Source organism: Cebus imitator, unplaced genomic scaffold, assembly GCF_001604975.1.
Source record: "Cebus imitator isolate Cc_AM_T3 unplaced genomic scaffold, Cebus_imitator-1.0 Scaffold767, whole genome shotgun sequence".
NCBI classification, from domain to species: Eukaryota; Metazoa; Chordata; class Mammalia; order Primates; family Cebidae; genus Cebus; species Cebus imitator.
In genome coordinates this window covers 72,754-91,379 of record NW_016108082.1, presented here as the reverse complement: position 1 = coordinate 91,379, position 18,626 = coordinate 72,754, and the positions used below count along the sequence as shown (strand labels likewise).

At 41.6% G+C, this 18,626-nt stretch overlaps 1 protein-coding gene across 3 annotated transcripts in view; it reads left to right on the top strand.

The window, feature by feature from the left end:
* The window catches only part of SNX31 (sorting nexin 31), a 69,801-nt gene that overhangs the window by 32,504 nt on the left and 18,671 nt on the right, over positions 1-18,626 (top strand). For all 3 annotated transcript variants that reach the window (XM_017519692.1, XM_017519693.1, XM_017519691.1), the window contains exons 8-10: positions 2,255-2,324; positions 10,171-10,263; positions 13,748-13,951. In XM_017519692.1, coding sequence (XP_017375181.1) covers positions 2,255-2,324; positions 10,171-10,263; positions 13,748-13,951 — 367 coding nt within the window. The remainder of the gene's footprint in view (positions 1-2,254; positions 2,325-10,170; positions 10,264-13,747; positions 13,952-18,626) is intronic.

Sequence of the window (18,626 nt, the reverse complement as noted above, 5' to 3'; positions counted from 1 at the left end):
AAGAAAAGCAATGAAAATGAGAGGATGAAATGAGCTAGTTTCTGAATATTTGTCCTGAAGCATAGGATGTTGGCTGCGTGTGGTGGCTCAAGCCTGTAATTCCAGCACTTTGGGAGGCTGAGGCAGGTGGATCATGAGGTCAGGAGTTTGAAACCAACCTGGCCAACATAGTAAAACCCCGTCTCTACTAAAAATATGAAAAAATTAGCTGGGCATGGAGGCGGGTACCTGCAATCCCAGCTACTTGGGAGGCTGAGGCAGGAGAATCACTTAAACCTGGGAGGCGGAGGTTGCAGTGAACTGAGATCGTGCCACTGCACTCCAGCCCCAGCAATAGCGTGAGACTCCGTCTTCAAAAAAAAATAATAGGAGACGATGACTTTCACTAGTCTCAGGTAAATACCCGGGGTAGGGTGGGGTATTAAAATGAGGAGGGCGGCCATCTTTCTGCATCTCTACTAATAGGTGAACAAGAAAGTAAGACTTGAAAACTATGGGCTATGGGCGGGGCCGGGGGACGTGAACTGAAGCAGGTAATTGCAGGAAATGGCTGGCCTTGGGTTGCTTTGCAATGGATCACTGACTGTATTAATGGAGGGACTTTTGGTGATTACAAGCAGATCTGATTCATCCATAGAAGTGTGGTGTTCCCTGAAGTCGAAGGGTGGATTCAGCCAGTTTGCAGTGAATTTGAACTCTAAGTATTGGGCTTATACATGTCTAAAGGATGTGTACCAGGGCCTTCCATATTCCTGGATCAATAGAACACAAATATCCCTCTGCAGAAAACATTGTCATTTCATCTAGTAACAGGGGACTGTGGAGAACAAAATATTATAGAAAATAGCACTGAGCAGCAGGACCTTATGCACCCCCACTCCTATAACCTGCAGTTCCCACGTTTATTACCATGGCTGCGGTAATAAACAGTTATCTGAGTACAGAGGCTTTGAAGAAAGGTATTTTGAAATCTAAGAATTCCCTTGACCTTGTGATGCCTTGCTTGAGAACCCCAGTTTGTAACTTTGAATTGTGGAAGGACATTCTCAGCAAGGCAGTTCATAAACTGCTGTTCAGAAGTATCCTGAGGAATGGTCAAAATCTTGAGGTGGCCAGGAGTAGTGACTCACGCCTGTAATCCCAGCACTTTGGGAGGCCAAGGCGGGCAGAGATTGAGACCATCCTGGCCAACCTGGTAAAACCCCGCCTCTCCTAAAAATACAAAAATTAGCTGGGCATGGTGGTACGTGCCTATAATCCCAGCTACTCGGGAGGCTGAGGCAGGAAAATCACTTGAATGAGGGAGTCAGAGGTTGCAGTGAGCTGAGATTGCGCCACTGCACTCCAGCCTGGTGACAGAGCGAGACTCCGTCTCAAAAATAAAAAAATCTTGCAGTGTGAAACCCTGAGAACAGGAGGAGGACTTGGTTCCATCCAATGGTTTAGAGAACAGCTGTTCTGGAGGCTGCTCACTGTAGTGAGTGGCTGAGCACAGTTGTTCCTGGAATCAGAGTGTGTGAATCTAAGTCACGGCTTGTTCAGATCTTAGCTGCATAAACTTAGCCTAGTTGTTCAAGCTCTCTAAGCCCCAATTTCTTTATCTGTAAAATGGGAATAACAAAAATAGTGTCTACATCATAGGATTATTGTAAGAGTTACATAAAATAATCCCATATACTCAGGAAGTTTTGGTCATGTTTGTGACTCCTATATTGATGGTGAAGGTGATTACAGGAAGCAAAAAAAAAAAAAATTCCTGGGACTTAGATTTTCACTTATGTGCTCTCCTGAAAATTTGAGATCAAAGGAGAGATGAGGATTCTGCTTCTTATCTTGAAGCTTGAATTAGAAATTAGGCATTGCCTATGTCTTTATTAAATAGGTAAATTCTAGATATGTGCAAGAGAAAACATCTCCCCCAAGTTATAAGCCAGCATCTCAGATGCAGGCAGACTGTGTCTGTTGATGGGAACTGGGAAGAAAGGAGGTCCCACTTCCGTTGTTAGAGCTGAGGATCCGGTCTCCGGAGGGGAGATTCTGGCATAGGCCCTCTAGGCAAGAGCTTACAGTGTAAAGAAATTAGGAAACAAAAGATGTGGAGGGGCTGAGTGAAAGCCAGCTGGTGGAGGGTATGGCTTCATGGAAAACGGAGCCCTCATTCATAGGGTGAAGGGCCATCACTTTCCAAAGCACTTGCCAGGTGTGCCCATGAGCCATGTCACAGGAATGAATTACACATTCCTGAATTTTGCAGGTATATGGATCCATCCCTCGACTCCATGCTGATGGATTGCAAGGCGGCCATAGATTTGCTGTACATGCAGGTGAGGGTCACCGAGAGCTCTGACAACACCGTAGATCACTGGCCATATTGGCCTGGAATCACTTAAAAACATTTTGTGGTAGTTAATAATTCTACCTCCATACCTAGAATAGGCAAATTCATAGAGACAGAAAGTAGAACAGAGGTTAGCAGGGGCTGGGGGGAGTGGGGAAGGAGAAGTTGTTGTTTGATGGGTACAAGTTTTTGTTGGGGGATGATGAAAAAGTTTTAGCTCTAAATAGGGGTGATGATTATCCAACATTGTGAATGTATATAATGACTCTGAATTTTGTGAACAGTTAGAATGACAAGTCATGTTGTATATATTTTACCACTATAACAATAAAATGTAAAAAGTAGAGGAGTTTAGAGAAAGAAAAGGAATTCCATCTCTGCTTTCACAATCCCTCTCTGAATTTGCAGCCGATACACTGTCATCATGAGCCTAGAAAGGATATCCCTGATAATTTAAAGCCACACATGACCCTAACTCTCACCCTAACATAGCCTCTTGCCCCTCAGCCAACAAGCAGCCTGCCTGCCCTTGGATCCAGCTGGGTGGGTGTGTGGCCTGCACAGTTTTGTTGGGCTCTGTGCTCAGAGAACCCACGCTTCTATAATATCACTGTTGCCATCTTGAAATTCTTCATTTTATTTTTACTTTTTATTTTAAAAAAAGTTAAAATTTTGGCGAGGCATAGTGCCTCATGCCTGTAAACCCAGCACTCTGGGAGGCAGAGACAGGAGGATCATGAGGTCAGGAGTTCAAGACCAGCCTGGCCAACATAGTGAAACTCCGTCTCTACTAAAAACACAAAAAATTAGGTGGATGTGGGCCGGGTGCGGTGGCTCACGCTTGTAATCCCAGCACTTTGGGAGGCCGAGGTGGGTGGATCACGAGGTCAACAGATCGAGACATTCCTGGTGAACATGGTGAAACCCCGTCTCTACTAAAACTACAAAAAATTAGCTGGGCATGGTGGCGTGTGCCTGTAATCCCAGCTACTCAGGAGGCTGAGGCAGGAGAATTGCCTGAACCCAGGAGGCGGAGGTTGCGGTGAGCCGAGATCGCACCATTGCACTCTAGCCTGGGTAACAAGAGTGAAACTCCATCTCCAAAAAAAAAAAAAAAAAAATTAGGTGGATGTGGTGCCTGTAATCCCAGCTACTTAGGAGGCTGAGGCAGAAGAATTGCTTGAACCTGGGAGGAGGAGGTTGCAGTGAGTGGAGATTGCGCCACTGTACTCCAGCCTGGGTGACAGTGCGAGTCTTCATCTCAAAAAAAAAAATTAAATTTTCATTGGTACATGGTAGGTGTATAATATTTACGGGTTACATGAGATATTTTGATGCAGGCATGCAGTGTGTGATAATCACATCAGAGTAAATAAGGTATCCATCCCCTCAAGCATTTATCATTTACATTACAGACACTCCAATTATATTCTTTTAGTTATTTTTAAATGTGCAATTGAAGTTTTTTTGACTATAGTCATCCTGTTGTGCTAGCAAATACCTAGGTCTTATTCATTCTAATTTTTTTTGCGCCTATTAACCAAAATTCTTAATTTTTGAACAGCATTTTCATTTTGCACTAGGTAGACCCTGAAAATTATGTAGTTGGGGGCCAGGCACAGTGGCTCATGCCTATAATCCCAGCACTTTGGGAGGCCGAGGAGGGTGGATCACTAGGTCAAGAGATCGAGACCATCCCGGTCAACATGGTGACAACCCGTCTCTACTAAAAATAAAAAAAATTAGCTGGGCATGGTGGCTCAGCCTGTAATCCCAGCTACTTGGGAGGCTGAGGTAGGAGAATTGCTTGAACCCAGGAAGCGGGGGTTGCGGTGAGCTGAGATCGCGCCATTGCACTCCAGCCTGGGTAACAAGAGTGAAACTCCGTCTCAAAAAAAAAAAAAAAATTATGTACTGTAGTTGGCCTTACGTACTACCCCTACCCCCAGCCTCCCATAAAATTCGAAATTGGCCTCAGCTCCCTTCTCCTGCTTCGTGTGGTGAAGCTTCTGCCAAGCAGTGGAATGGTCAGCCGGTGCTGTCCCCAACATACACACCCAGGTCACCAGCTGCCCCAGGTGTTCACACTCACCACTCTGCCATCTTCAGAGACCTGATCTTTTCCAAGCTTCGCTCGACAATTCTGGGAAGAAAGCTCAGAAACTTCTTTCATTGAGTTCCCTGAGAATATCCCACAGGCTATTCTCAAGCAGCAGGCAGGGTGGCGGGTCACAGCCCTCCCCTGCTCCAACCCCACCCAGGCTTTCCAGGTCACTCAGACTAAACCCCAAATCTCAATGTCCTTGTTCTATTTCCTCCATAGCATTTCTACCATCTGACTATGTTAAGTGTGTGTATGTATTGTGTGCATTTGTTTACACTCTCTCTACTGGAATGATTTCTCCATGAAAGTGGGTATTTATTTGTTCACTGCTGCATCCCTAGAAACTGGAACCATTCCTGGCACGATGTCAGCATTAAGCCCTGTGGTGGGCCTGGCATCATATTAATTAAGTGTATTATGTCACTGGAGCTTCACAACAACTCTGTAAGGCAGTTGGTACCATCCACATTTTCAAGAAGAAAAATGATAGGTGTGCTGACAAAGGATCGAGTAGTGGGTTTGGATTAATACAGGATGTAGATAAAGAAATTTAATAATACTTATTTGTAGGTGGCTTTTATTTAGCGTGATTCTAAGCTACTACACTCAGTAGCTTTTATAAACTCAGGAGAGAGGAGAGAGATGGTGGATAGGTTATTACTTTTAATGAGCTTTTCCAGGGGAATGTTAATGAAACCTATTATAGTACTTTGGGTATAGCAAAAAGGTCAGTGGGCAGGTATTGATACTCTGGCTTACTAGAGGGTGTAGAAGAGGGAAAGAAACTTAGCCCATGCCTCCTTAAGTGACTTTTAGAGATCAAGACCCCAAAGCTCTTTTAAATTCTTTTTTTTTTTTTTAAGATGGGGTTTTACCATGCTGGCCAGGCTGGTCTCGAACTCCTTACCTCAAGTGATCCGCCCACCTTGGCTTCCCAAAGTGCTGGGATTACAGGTATGAGCCACCATGCCCAGCCAGCTCTTCTAAATTCTAAAAGGGCAAAACAAAATATCATTTATTAAACGTTTAATGTTCACTGTCGTATTTTTATGGCTGAAATATAGCTTTGAATTCATATTATACATTAATCCATGTATAATCACGTTCAGCATGGGCACAGGGGCACACACCTGTAATCCCAGCACTTCGAGAGGCCGAGGCAGGTGGATTACTTGAGCTCAGGAGTTCAAGACTAGCCTGGGCACTATGGCAAAATCCCATCTCTACCAAAAATACAAAAGTCAGCCAGGCGTGATAGTATGTGCCTGTGGTCCCAGCTACTCAGGAGGCTGATGGGGGAGCATGGCTTAAGCCCAGAAGGCAGAGGTTGTAGTGAGCTGTGATCACACCACTACACTCCAGCCAGGGCAACATACCAAGAGCCTGTCTCAAAAAAAAAAAAAAAAAAGTTCAGTGTACCTGTGTTATGTGGGTTAGAGTAGAATGTTCTACTTTAAATGTTTATTGAAGCCCATTCTTGCTACTGTTTCCTTGCTGCTATGCATTATTAGCTATGTCTGGTTTGATATCACATCCTTGGGTTGAGATTGTATCACATCATTCTAAAATCATTCCTGTGGGAAATATCATCTTTATGGCATGTCTTTTGCTTCTCATTGTGATGACAGGTCAGAGATTCAAGCATCATAATGTGACTTTTTAAATCTGTCTTCATTAAGGAGTTATAAACCATGGGAAAATGGATGATGATACTACCTCTGCTCACAGCTAGAAAAAAAGGTGGCTTCATGGAAGACACACTGAATTGCAGTTTCAGAAATGAGTTCTGTCCCTTGTTCTGCCACTGTCCCTCTCTCTGGGTGACCTTGGGCCAGCCACTGCATCCTTCTGAACCACGCCACCTCTCTGTAGAGATGAGGTAGAACTAACATCGTCTCTAAGTTTTCTACAAGCTTTAATAGACTGTCATTCAAATCTTAGCTCATTGCCTGGCAAAGTCTCCAAAAAATTGGAGTTGATGTCATAATAATCTTTATCATCATCATCATCATCATCATCATCATCGTTCCCTGAATCTGGGTAGAGGAGCTAAGAAGTCAAAGCTGGCCCCAGGGTCAGCAGGAGAGTCAGGACCACAATTGCTGCCTGTTTTGGGAGGTCTGCCTTGGCTTTCCCCAGAAGAAAATGCCTGACTTCCTCCCAGTTCTCCCAACCAGACTCTGAATGGCCAAGGGCAGAGACTGTCTCATTCCTCCTGTGTCCTGGGTGGCTAGGATATGTGAAAGACTAAGAAGCAACCTGGAGCAGTGGCTCACGCCTGTAATCCCAGCACTTTGGAAGGCTGAGGCCGGCCATCACCTAATGTCAGGAGTTCAAAATCAGCCTGGTCAACATGGTGAAACCCCATCTCTACTAAAAATACAAAAATTAGCTGGGTGTGGTAGTACACACTTGTAGTCCCAGCTACTTGAGGGGCTGAGGCAGAAGAATCACTTGAAACTGGGAGGTGGAGTTTGCAGTGAGCCGAGAATATGTCACTGCACTCCAGCCTGGGTGACAGAGACTCTGTCTCAAAAAAATCAGAAATAGGTAATGAATCAAAACAGTTCCATTACCTTTGCTATAGGCCACCTGCATCTCTGCCTGAGGATCCAGTTGCTCTGACGGTGAATGGCATGTCTTGGGTTAGCACTTACTGCCATGACTCCTGTTTATCTTTACACAGCCATCCCTTCTCTTCGATATTGTTGCCCTGTGCTAACAGCCTTTGCAGGGCACTATCATCAAGTACAATTCAGGAAAGAAAGCAGTGTTTAGTTCTTCACATTCATGCTTTCTTGATGGTCTGTAGGTTTGGTTCGAAGAATTGGCAACAAGGAGAAAGCCTTGGGGTGGATAGCCTACCTGGTAAGAATTCAGTGGCTTGGGCAAGGGTAGGAAGGCTTGGTGTAGTGCCCAGTCCTGGGTTTGTTCTAACTCCTGCCACTTATTTGCTGGGTCATCTTGAACATCATAACCTCTTGGAACCTCAATTTGCTCATCTGTAAAATGGTGGTATTGTTCCTTCCCACAGAATACAGTAGGCAGCCCTTATCCTTGGTCTAGCTTTCTGTGGTTTCAGTTACCTGCAGTCAAGCATGGTCTGAAAATATTAAATGGAAACATTTCAGAAATAAACAATTCTTAAGTTTTAAATTGCATGCCATTCTGAGTAGTGTGATGAAGTGTCTTGCTGGTCCGAAACATGAATCATCTTTTTGTCCAGTTGATTCGTGCTGTCTGCCTCATCCACCTGTCAGTAACTTAGTAGTGATCTCAGTTATCAGACCCACTGTCCTGGTGTCCCAACACTTGTGTTCAAGGCCCCAGTTTTACTTAACACTGGCCCTAAAGTGCAAGAGTGGTGATGCTGGAATATTGTTACCATTGTTCTATTTTCTCATTAGTTATTGTTGTTCACCTCTTACTGTGCCTCATTTATAAATTATTTTTATAATTTATTATAGGTATATATATGCAGGCAAAACATAGTATATATATATAGTTTGGTATTATCCACAATAATACCAGGCATCCCCCCAGGAGTCTTGGATAGTATGCCCCGAGGATAAGGGGAACTGCTGTAGTTGGGAAAAAGTCAGTGACAAAACTGATCTCAAACAAGTTTTCAACAAATATTAGTTATTTTTCTTCTCCTCTCTAAATCCCATGTCCTTTTCCCTCAGCCTAAACAGCAATATTTAAAGCGTATTCAGCTTTTCATTCTTCTCTTGGAGATAAAGCTTAGCCTGCCAATATCACTGAGGGATGTAATAGACAGGCTTATGTTCAGACTAAGGTGAAAATAATCTCCTGATAATTGGCAAAGAATTGCTGGGCATTGCCATATGTAGGACACTGGGCAAGACACAGTGGGACAAAGGGCACAGGGTCTTCCCTTGAGGGCTTGACAGCCTAACGGAGGGACAGTAGCCAATTCTGCTGCATCATGACAAGTCAGAGCAGCACAGGCCGAGTAGGTGGACAGCTGATATCACCGCCTCCCTGAGGCCAGACTGGCTAAAGGGTAAGGAAGCTGGGTGCCGAGAGGAAAGGGGAAGAGCGCAGGAACAACTTCCTAGCCCAGGAAGGGAGGCTGAGACCACAGGCTTTGTTACCTCCATGTTTCACGTTGCTTCACCACAGTCCTGACGTACTTCCACAGTGGGCAGTTGCCTTCCAGGCCATTTCTGCCTTTGAGTCCAGTGGATTAGGAAGCAACCGAGAAGCCTGTTAGGGATTTGGAGTTTGGGAATGCTTGCTGATGGTGGTTACCCTAGGCTGACCAGACAGAATCCAACAATATATTCAACTTTAATTTTTTTAACATAAAATTAGTTTTTATCTTATAAAAAGTTTGCAACCATGGAAGAGTTCAAAAATGAAAGTATATTTCACCCCAAATCTTAAATCAAGCAGACATATAAACTATTAATTAACTCTTTGGGTATATTTATTTCATATATATGTCATGTATTTGCACATCCATTTCCTTGACTTGTAAGTATCCATAGGAGGATTTTTTGTTGTTTATTTTTTGTTGTTTTATAAAAATTAGGGTCTACTACTAGACTTTTACTTGGCAATTTGATATTTTTCATGTACATTGCACACATTTCCCATGTTGTTAAATATTCTGTGTAATTTTTAATAATCGCATAGCCTATTATTTAGTTATACCCAAACTCAATTATCTATTTTGGGGCATTTGATAACAGTACCTACATCACAGGGTGGCTGTAAGGACTGACTTTTGTTCTGAAGCAATTAGAACATTGCCTGACACATAGTAAGCATTATACATGTGCTTGCTAATATTAAATTGAAAATGTTTCATTATTATAAGCAATAGAAGCAATGGCCTATCAACATATTTTTCCCCATATCTATGTTTATGATTCAAATATATTCCCTATTTGCAATTCCTTTTTGTCAATTGCCAGTACATAGCTGTTGTCCCTTTTCCTATTGAGGATGCTTACATTTTTCCTGTTGCTATATATAAATATTAACTGTTTGCTGTATAGGATGCAGTCATTTTCCATGGTTTTCCATTTGATTCTTAGTTTTGTTCTTGGTGGACTTTATGTACAGAAATTTTATATTTTCACATAATTATATATGACTATTTCTTCATTATGACATTTTGCTTTTGTATCTTAAAAAAGATATTCCCTTGAGGGTAGGGTGTTAGGGGAGGGATAGCAGGGGGTGGGAGGCTAGGGGAGGGACAGCATTAGGAGAAATACCTAATGTAGATGATGGGGTGATGGATGCAGCAAACCACCATGGCACGTGTATATACCTATGTAACCTGCATGATCTACACATGTACCCCCGATCTTAAAGTATAATAGTAAAAATAAAAGAAACTCAAAAGCCCCCCAAAAAAGATATTCCCTACCTCAAGATCAGATAAAAATATTTACCTTTTTTCCCCATAATTCTTTTATGGTCTTATACATTTAAATCTTTATCTGGAATTTATTTGATTGGGTGGTGCGGGGAAAGAGCTCATTTTATTTTCTTTGCCAAGTGTTGCCAATTTTCCCCCCAAACTGTTGAACAACCTCTTCTTACTAATTTAAAAAATAAGGTTTATAACATGCTAAATCCCTAAATATATATCCACTTGGGTTTATTTTTATAGCCCTTCATGCAAGAGTATGTTTTTGTCAGATTGATTAATTTCTAAGGCTGCTAATTTTACCACTTATGTTATTTTAAGGCAGTACAGGACATTGAAAAAGAATGGGCCAAACCCACACAGGCGCAGAGGCAGAAATTAGAAGCTCTCCAGAAAGAAGACAATCAAACAAAGGTAAATCAAATATTGCTCCAAGAGAAATCCCTTGAAAGGGAGTTAAAGAAACATGTTAGAACTGAACTGTTTCTGTCATTTATAAGCCTACCAAGCAGTAAAAGTGGGGCTCTTTCTTAAAAAATAAGAATACCTTCATTGATTGTTCTGAGTACAGAATTAATAAAAGCTTATTATTTAAAGATTCTAAAAAAATACAGTATATTGTGAGTCCTTTTCTAAGTTAATTAATATAGATCCTCTGCATTATTTTTAGTGACTACAGAGTATTCCATTTTATGGTTATATTATTGTTTGGCTAACCACTTTTCTATTATTGGAAGTCAGGTTGTTTCCAGCTCTTGCTGCTATAAATCACTTTGGCAGCAAGAGCCATGAGGCCCAGGGCCGTGTCTAATTTATACATACTCTGTGTATTCACAGCACCTGGTACAGTTCCTGGCTGAAGTCCCTGAACACTGCAGCCAACATCCTCTGTCTTTGAGTATATGTTCTATAATACTTAGAATAGATTTCTAAATATTCATTTTTAAAGCTCCCACAAAGGTGTTACCAACTCACATACCTCCCGCCCCCAAACAGCAAATGTGAGTCTGACAGACAGGACATATTTTAACAGAAGAAATGGCCTCTGTTTCATTGTGTTGTCTTCTTAAAAACTCTTTTGACTTTTCCAATGTTCACAATTGCAACATTGATTTTTGAACAAAATACAATCAAAATTGAGAGGACTCATTATACTTAACAGAAAATAATTCTTCAAAGGCTCAGACACTTTGAGATTTTTATTGATGGACTACAGAAAAAGAGAAAGAAAAGCCACATACTGCCACAATTTAGTATTCCTCTCTCTGGTGTTCTACTTCAGCTTTTTCACGATAAAAGGAGCTCATGTTCTTTGTGTATTTGTGAATTTTGACAAGCGCAGCTTCTGTTTTGATGGATAGAGTATCGCTGTTACTTTAGATGCAATTACAAACTGTTTATACCACAACCAAATCTTCATAAGTATCTGCCCTATAAACCTCCAAATTTAGTAAGAATATTGTTCTTACCATGCTCTGCCAAAATATGTATTTGTAGTTTTTCCACAAAATAAATTTTATCTTCTATGATAAACATTTTACATGAATTTATCATACTATTTGTAATAATGCTCTTTTAAAAAGCTTTGCTTTGAGTACATAAATTGAATGAAAAAAATTTAATTATTATTGAAACTTACTTTCTCTCAAAGCATCTGCATGTACTGATATGTAACCAACATTATTTGTTTGTGAAGTTCTTCTGCTAATGGAGCAAACACATTAACAGCTATACTTGTACAAGAAAACTTGGAATTGAAAATGAGTGAAATTAACTTAAAGAAGAATCATTTGATCTAAATCGGAGAAAGGCTGTGGTCCATGGGCCACTTTTTTTGTAAACAAAGTTTTACTGGCACACAGTTATTCATTCATGTATTGTCTAAGGCTGCTTTTGTGTGGCAGTGGCAGAGGTAAGTAGTTGCAATAGGGACCATATGCCTGTATAGCTGAAAATATTTACTAGATGGTTCTTTACATAAAAGTTTGCAGTCCCTGATCAAAATGAAAATATATTAACATAAACATACTTTCTGCAACTGTGTGTGTTAAATTGTCTTTTTTAGATACAATCTTTTTTTTTTTTTTTTTTTTTTGAGATGGAGTCTTGCTCTGTCACCAGGCTAGAGTGCAGTGACATGATCTCGGCTTGTGGCAACATCTGCCTCCTGAATTCAAGTGATTCTCTTTCCTCAGCATTCTGAGTAGCTGGGATTACAGGACTGCGCCACCATGCCTCCCTAATTTTTGTATTTTTAGTAGAGATGGGGTTTCACCAGGTTGGCCAGGATGGTCTCCACCTCTTGACCTCATGATCTGCCTGCCTTGTCCTCCCCCAAAGTGCTGGGATTACAGGCATGAGCCACTGCACCTGGCAAATTGCCTTTTTTAGGTACAATCTTAACTAATTTTCAAGCAGATAATACTTGTAGATTTCTATCTTCTGGTGTTCACATAGTAATATCACAACACCCTTTTATTGAATGTCAAATGTCAACAAGCATTTTACATAAGTTAATTACTCATCACCAACTTTCTTGCAAAATAGAACTTTTACTTTTAGTTCATTTCAGCCAAGAGATTGTTACAATTTTAAAAAGCGTCATCAAACAATAAGATAAACAATAATAGGTTTATACCATATAAGAAAGTATCATAGCAAAGCATCACACTACTCTCTGTATGTTCTGTGACAAGATGATTCAGCCCCTGACCCCAATCACTGCACAAGTACCATGTACTCACAACCTGTTCTTTCTGAAGTTTCTCACTGACCCAACTGAAGGTCAGCCTTAATGCATCTCCCAAGCTGAAGCCTGGCCCATAGCACAATGAGCTGGCACATGTGGCTGGATGGATCAGTGGCTTTGAATACTTCTGCCAGCATGAGATCAGGAGTCAGCTGTCCCTCACTGCTTCTGTCTCGGCCTGTTGTGCTGTATCTGAGAACGCCTCTGGAGTCTTTGTAAAGGAGGTGTGAGTTACCTTGCTTCAGGAAAGGATCACAAGTTGTCAGTGGGTGGTCTTCTTTCTGATTTAACCACGTGCTAAAGTGGGAACTCTGTTCTCCTAATGCACACCTCATGCCATTAGACCAGGCCCATGGCGAAAGCTGGAATAGGAGAGTGGAGGTCACCAAACCTACAGCAGCTTATCTGAATGCAATCAGTAATAACATGAAAAGCCCTGGATAGACGTTAATGAGACAGGTTGCCTTGATCATCAGTGGTGTGACTGCAACTGTCCTCAGTTCTTAGGTCACTTCAGAAGCAGAGGGAAAAGCTAAATTTTAAAAGTCACATAAAAGTGTTCCCTTGGAAACTGGGGGCTCTCTGGAATTCTACTTGGAAAGCAGACCAGCTCATGCCCTCATTTCATTGCCATTTCTAAAATGTCCTTCTCTGACAATTAATATCACCATCACATAAAGCAGCCTATAAAAATGAACTGCTTTTCTTCCTACATAGATCTCAGCTTAGTTTTTTGAAAGCCAGCATTTTAAATATACACTTTTTTGTTTACTTGCTATTATAATCTGCTGAGACAGAATCATATCTGTTCATTCATTTTATGGACTCTTTTCTTCATTTACTCATGGAATATTTTCATTCCCGTTGTGCACCAAGCACCATAACAGGGTCAGACACACAACAGTGAAGGGAGTAGGAATGGTACCTCCCTGTAAGGACACTCCACTGGTTTCCCCCAATTTCTGGTCAACACCGGGGCACTGTCTCCATTTGTATGGTCAAGAAGAAAAGCCGCTTTCACTGTGACTCAGTTCCATGTATTCTTCTAGAATGGCAGTAGCTTCTGACATGACGTTTTCATCTGTTTCATGTGGCCCTTTGCTTCCTCTTGTCTTCACCCCCCCGCCCCCATTACCCTCTTTGGAGCAGTTTTTGGAGCTGGCCCAGGAGGTACGACACTATGGACACCTGCAGCTGGATCCTTGTACCTGTGACTACCCAGAGCCGGGCTCTGGAGCTGTTCTTTCTGTTGGCAATAATGAGATCAGCTGCTGTATCACCCTGCCTGACGGCCAGACCCAGGATGCCGTTTTCCAGATGAGCGGAGTGAAGTGCTGGCAGGTCACTTTCCTTGTGAGTATCTTGGCACCTCGCTTTGCCCGTGACTTAAAATCCTAGCACCCTTGGATGACAAAATTGACACTAGGGAGATAGGTTTGCCATTTGAATCTGTACTTCGAGTGGAGTGACATCTAAGCCACGTTAAATATCACCTAGTGGTAAAACCTATGTGTAGAGTGATACAGGTTCCCCAGCCAGAGAAGCAGAGATACTGATCTTCCCACCTTCCAACAGCTGGCCTCCCTACTGCTTGAAGGGTGGCTGTAGTAATAGCAGCATATGGCAATAACAGCTACTATTTGTTGAGTGCTTACTGTGTGCGCAGTGCTGACAAGGTCTCTACCCTTCAAGGCAGGCATTGATTGGCAGAGCTCTTCTTACAGCACCTTGGCATCATGCTTGCACTGCCAGCTCCTCACAAGAGAAACCTTATCAGATTTATTGAGTGCCCACTTTGTACCAGGGGCTGTGCTGCACTGTCTCATCTGTTATTTAACTCAGCCCATAAGAACCCAGTGAGCTAAGCGGTGTTATCCTCTTTACACAGGAAACTGAGGTTAACTAATAGAGGACAAAAGCTATCAGAGCATGATGCCTACTTGTTAAATCCGTGGAATCCCTGGGGATTTTTTTAGCTGGGCTCCTATTTGACCTCTCTGTGGCATTCGATACTGTCAACCATTTCTTCCTTCTCAAAAATCTGTCTCCTTCCTTCCCTACCTACTTCTGTGGGCCACTTCTCCCTCTGAGCATTCCTGAAATGCTGGTGTCCCCTGGTGTTGCATTCTAGCATCTTTCCTCTACATATTATCTGAAATCAATCACCCAGATCCTTCTCAAAGGCCCAGTTTTTTCTACCTCTAGATGCCTTCACCAGGTGTCTCACAGACATCTCAAACACAGCCTTTCCCCAAAGCAGACGTGTCCTTTCGGCCTTCTGCCCATCATGGGGTTCTTCTGCCTGTATTCCCTGTCTTGGTCAAGGGAACTTCTACTACCATGGAAATTTTGAAGTTATCTCTGACTTTCCTTTCTCTCTCACCCTACACATTTAGTAAAGTACTAAATATACTTTACTTTCCCTCAAAAGTCTCCCTTACCAGCCTGGGCAACATAGCAGAATCCCATGTCTACAAAATAATACAAAAATAAGCCAGGCCTGGTGGTGTACACCTGTGGTCCCAGCTACTGGGGAGGCTGAGGTGGGAGGATCCCTCGAGCCTAGGAGGCAGAGGCTGCAGTGAGCCGAGGTTACACCACTCCACTCCAACTTGGGCAATAGAGTGAGACCCTGTCTCAAAAAAAAAAAAAAAAAATTCCCTCTGTCTCCCCATTCACAGCTTGGTCTCAATGTGCCCAGAATGGATGGATTGAACAGCTTCCTAACCCTTCTCACCACACCACTCTTTCTTCCTGGAGGTCAGAGAAAATACACTGTATGATCTTAGCCCTTTGAAATGGATGGAAACTTGTTTTGTGGCCCCAGATTTGATCTATCTTGGTAAATGTTTCACATGTATCTTAAAAGAGTGTGCCTTCCATTTTGGGTAGAACATTCTATAAATAGCAATTGCCTTAGGGATAGGCTCGCTTTTGCTCTGCGCAGTTTGTTGGAAGTTCATCCAGGTTGCTGACTATATCAGTAGTTTGTCTCTTTCATCGTGGAGCAGCAGTCCATGGTCTGGATGTGCTAAAGTTTGCTTAACCATTTACTCATTGAAGAACCTCTCGTGTTTCCAGATTTTAGCTGTTACGAACGGAGCTGCTATAAATCTTCACATATAGGTTTTTGTCTGACCATGAATCTTTATTTTTCTGGAATAAATGCCCAGGAGTACAATTGCTTGGTTATGTGGTAATTGCATGTTCACTTTTTAAAGAAACTGCCAAACTGTTTTTGAGAATGGCTATATAATTTCCATTCCCACCAGCAGTGTGCGAGTGAGCCAGTTTTCTACATTCTCGCCAGCATTTGGTGTTGTCACTATTTTTTTATTGCAGTCATTCTAATAGGCGTATAAAGGTGTTTCATTGTGACTTCAGTTTGCATTTTCCCATGGCTTATGATGCTGACTTTCTTCATGTGCTTATTTGCCATCTGTGTATCTTCTTTGGTAAAATGTCTTCTCATATCTTCTACGCGTGTTTGGCTCCTTACCATTGAGTTTTCAGAGTTCTTTATGTATTCTACATACAAGTTTTTTGTTGGCCATCTGGTTTCCTCCAAATACTTTCTCTTACTCTATAGTTTTGGTTGTTGTTGTTTTTATTGTTTTTTTGAGACAGAGTCTCTCTCTGTCGCCAGGCTGGTATGCAGTGGTGCGATCTCAGCTCACTGCAGTCTCCGCCTCCCAGATTCAAAGGATTCTCCTGCCTCAGTTTTCCAAGTAGCTGGGATTACAGGTATCTGCCACCATGTCCAGCTAATTTTTGTATTTTTAGTAGAGACAGGGTTTCACCATGTTGGCCAGGCTGGTCTCAAACTCCTGACCTCAAATAATCTGCCCGCCTCGGCCTCCCGAAGTGCTAGGATTACAGGCGTGAGCCACCACGCACAGCCCACTCTATAGTTTTTCATCCTCTTAAACAGGGTCTTTTGCAGAGCAAAAATTTTCAATTTTGGTGAAATCTAATTCATCATTTTTCTGTTTTGGATTGTGCTTTTGCTGTCAAGTCCAGGAACTCTTTGTCAAATCCTATTATAGATTCTAAGGTTTTTCTATTTTTTTTTTTCCTAAAAGTTTTATAGTTAGGGGTTTTACATGTAAGTTCATGATCCCTTTTCAGTTAATTTTTGTATGGAGTATGAGACTTAGGATAAGGTTATCGTGCCAGGTGCAGTGGCTCACGCCTGTAATCCCAACACTTTGGGAGGCTGAGGTGGGCAGATCGCTTGAGGTCAGGAGTCTGAGAGACCAGCCTGGCCAACACGGTGAAACCCTGTCTCTACTAAAAATACAAAAATTAGCTGAGTGTGGTGGTACGCACCTGTAATCCCAGCTACTTGGGAGGCTGAGGCAGGAAAATCCCTTGAGCCCAGGAGGTGAGGGTTGCAGTGAGCTGAGATCACAGCACTGCACTTCAGCCTGGAAGACAAAGCAAGAGCCTGTCTTAAAGACAGAGAGTGAGAGAGAGAGAGAGAAAGAGAAGGTAGTTATCCCCTGCTCTCCCCAGCTTTTTTTTTTCTTTTCCTTCTAGAGGTCCAGTTGCCCCAGCACCATTTGTTGGAATGGCTGTCTGTCCTCAATTGAGTTATTTTTACATCTTTGTCAAAAATCAGTTGGGCATGTGTGTGTGGGCCTGTTTCTAGGTTCTCTGTTCTGTTTTGCTGATCTATGTGTATATTCCCTCATCAGTATCATACAGTTGTCTTTCTTTGCAACAGCTTTATTGAGATATAATTCATATACCATACAGTCCACCCATATAAAGTATACGATTCAATGGTATTTAGTATACTCACAGAGTTGTGCAGCCATCACCACAATTGATTTTAGAACACTTTATCACCTGCAAAAGAAGCCCCATACCCTTTAACTGTCACCTCCCTATCCCCCCAGCCCTAACAAACACTAATCTACTTTCTGTCTCTATAGAACAGATCTGCCTATTCTGGACATTTTATATTAATGGAATCATATACCTTGTGGTCCTTGTGACTAGCTTTTTGCTTAGTCATTTCCTAGGCTCATTCTTGTAGCACATATCATCAGTACTTTATTATTTTTATGGCCAAATAGTATTCCACCTGATGGTTACAGCACATTTTACCCATTCATCTATCGATAACATTTGGGTTACTTTTGGTATTTTGGCTCTTATGAATTATGCTGCTGTGAACATGTGTACACAAGCTTTGGTGTGGACATATGTTTTTATGTCTCTTGGGTATGTACCTAGGAGTAGAATTATCATTGGGTCAAATGAGAATTATGTATTTAACTCTTTGAGGAACTGCCAGCCTAGTTTCCAAAGTGGCTGCACCATTTTATATCCACACCAGCAGTGGAGGGTTTTAATTTCTCCCAGTCTTTGCCAGTACTTGTTATTTTTATTATAGCCAACCTAGTAGATGTGGCATGGTATTCCGCTGTGATTTTATTTATCTCAGTATTTTTCTCTCTCTGCTTTATTTGGGGTAGTTTCTATTGCTGTAACTTTAAGATTAGTGATACTTTCTCCTGCGATGTCTAACATTGCTATTTATCCCATCCAGTACAATTTTTCTTCTAGTGCTGTATTTTTCATCTCTAGAAGTTCCATTTAGGTCTTTTACGTATTTTCCATTTCTCTTATGCTTCTATTTTTCTTCAAATTCCTGAGTGTATGGAAAAAATTTTAAATAGCTGTTTTAATATTTTTGCTACTAATTCCATCATCTCCGTCATTTCTGGATCTAATTCTACTGATTGAATTTTTTTCTTTTTCGTTTGTTTGTTTGTTTTTATCACCTCACAGTGAGTATGCACTATTGATTGATTTTTTTTACTGTTTGCAGATCATATTTTCCTCCTCCTATACATGTCAGGTAATTTTTTGTAGTATGCTAAACATTGCAAATTCTACATTGTTGAATGTTGCATTTTACTGAATTCCTTTAAAGAGTATTAGATTTTGTTCTGGTATGCAGTTAAATTACTTAGGATTGGTTTTACTTTTTTTTTTTTTTTTTTTGAGACGGAGTTTC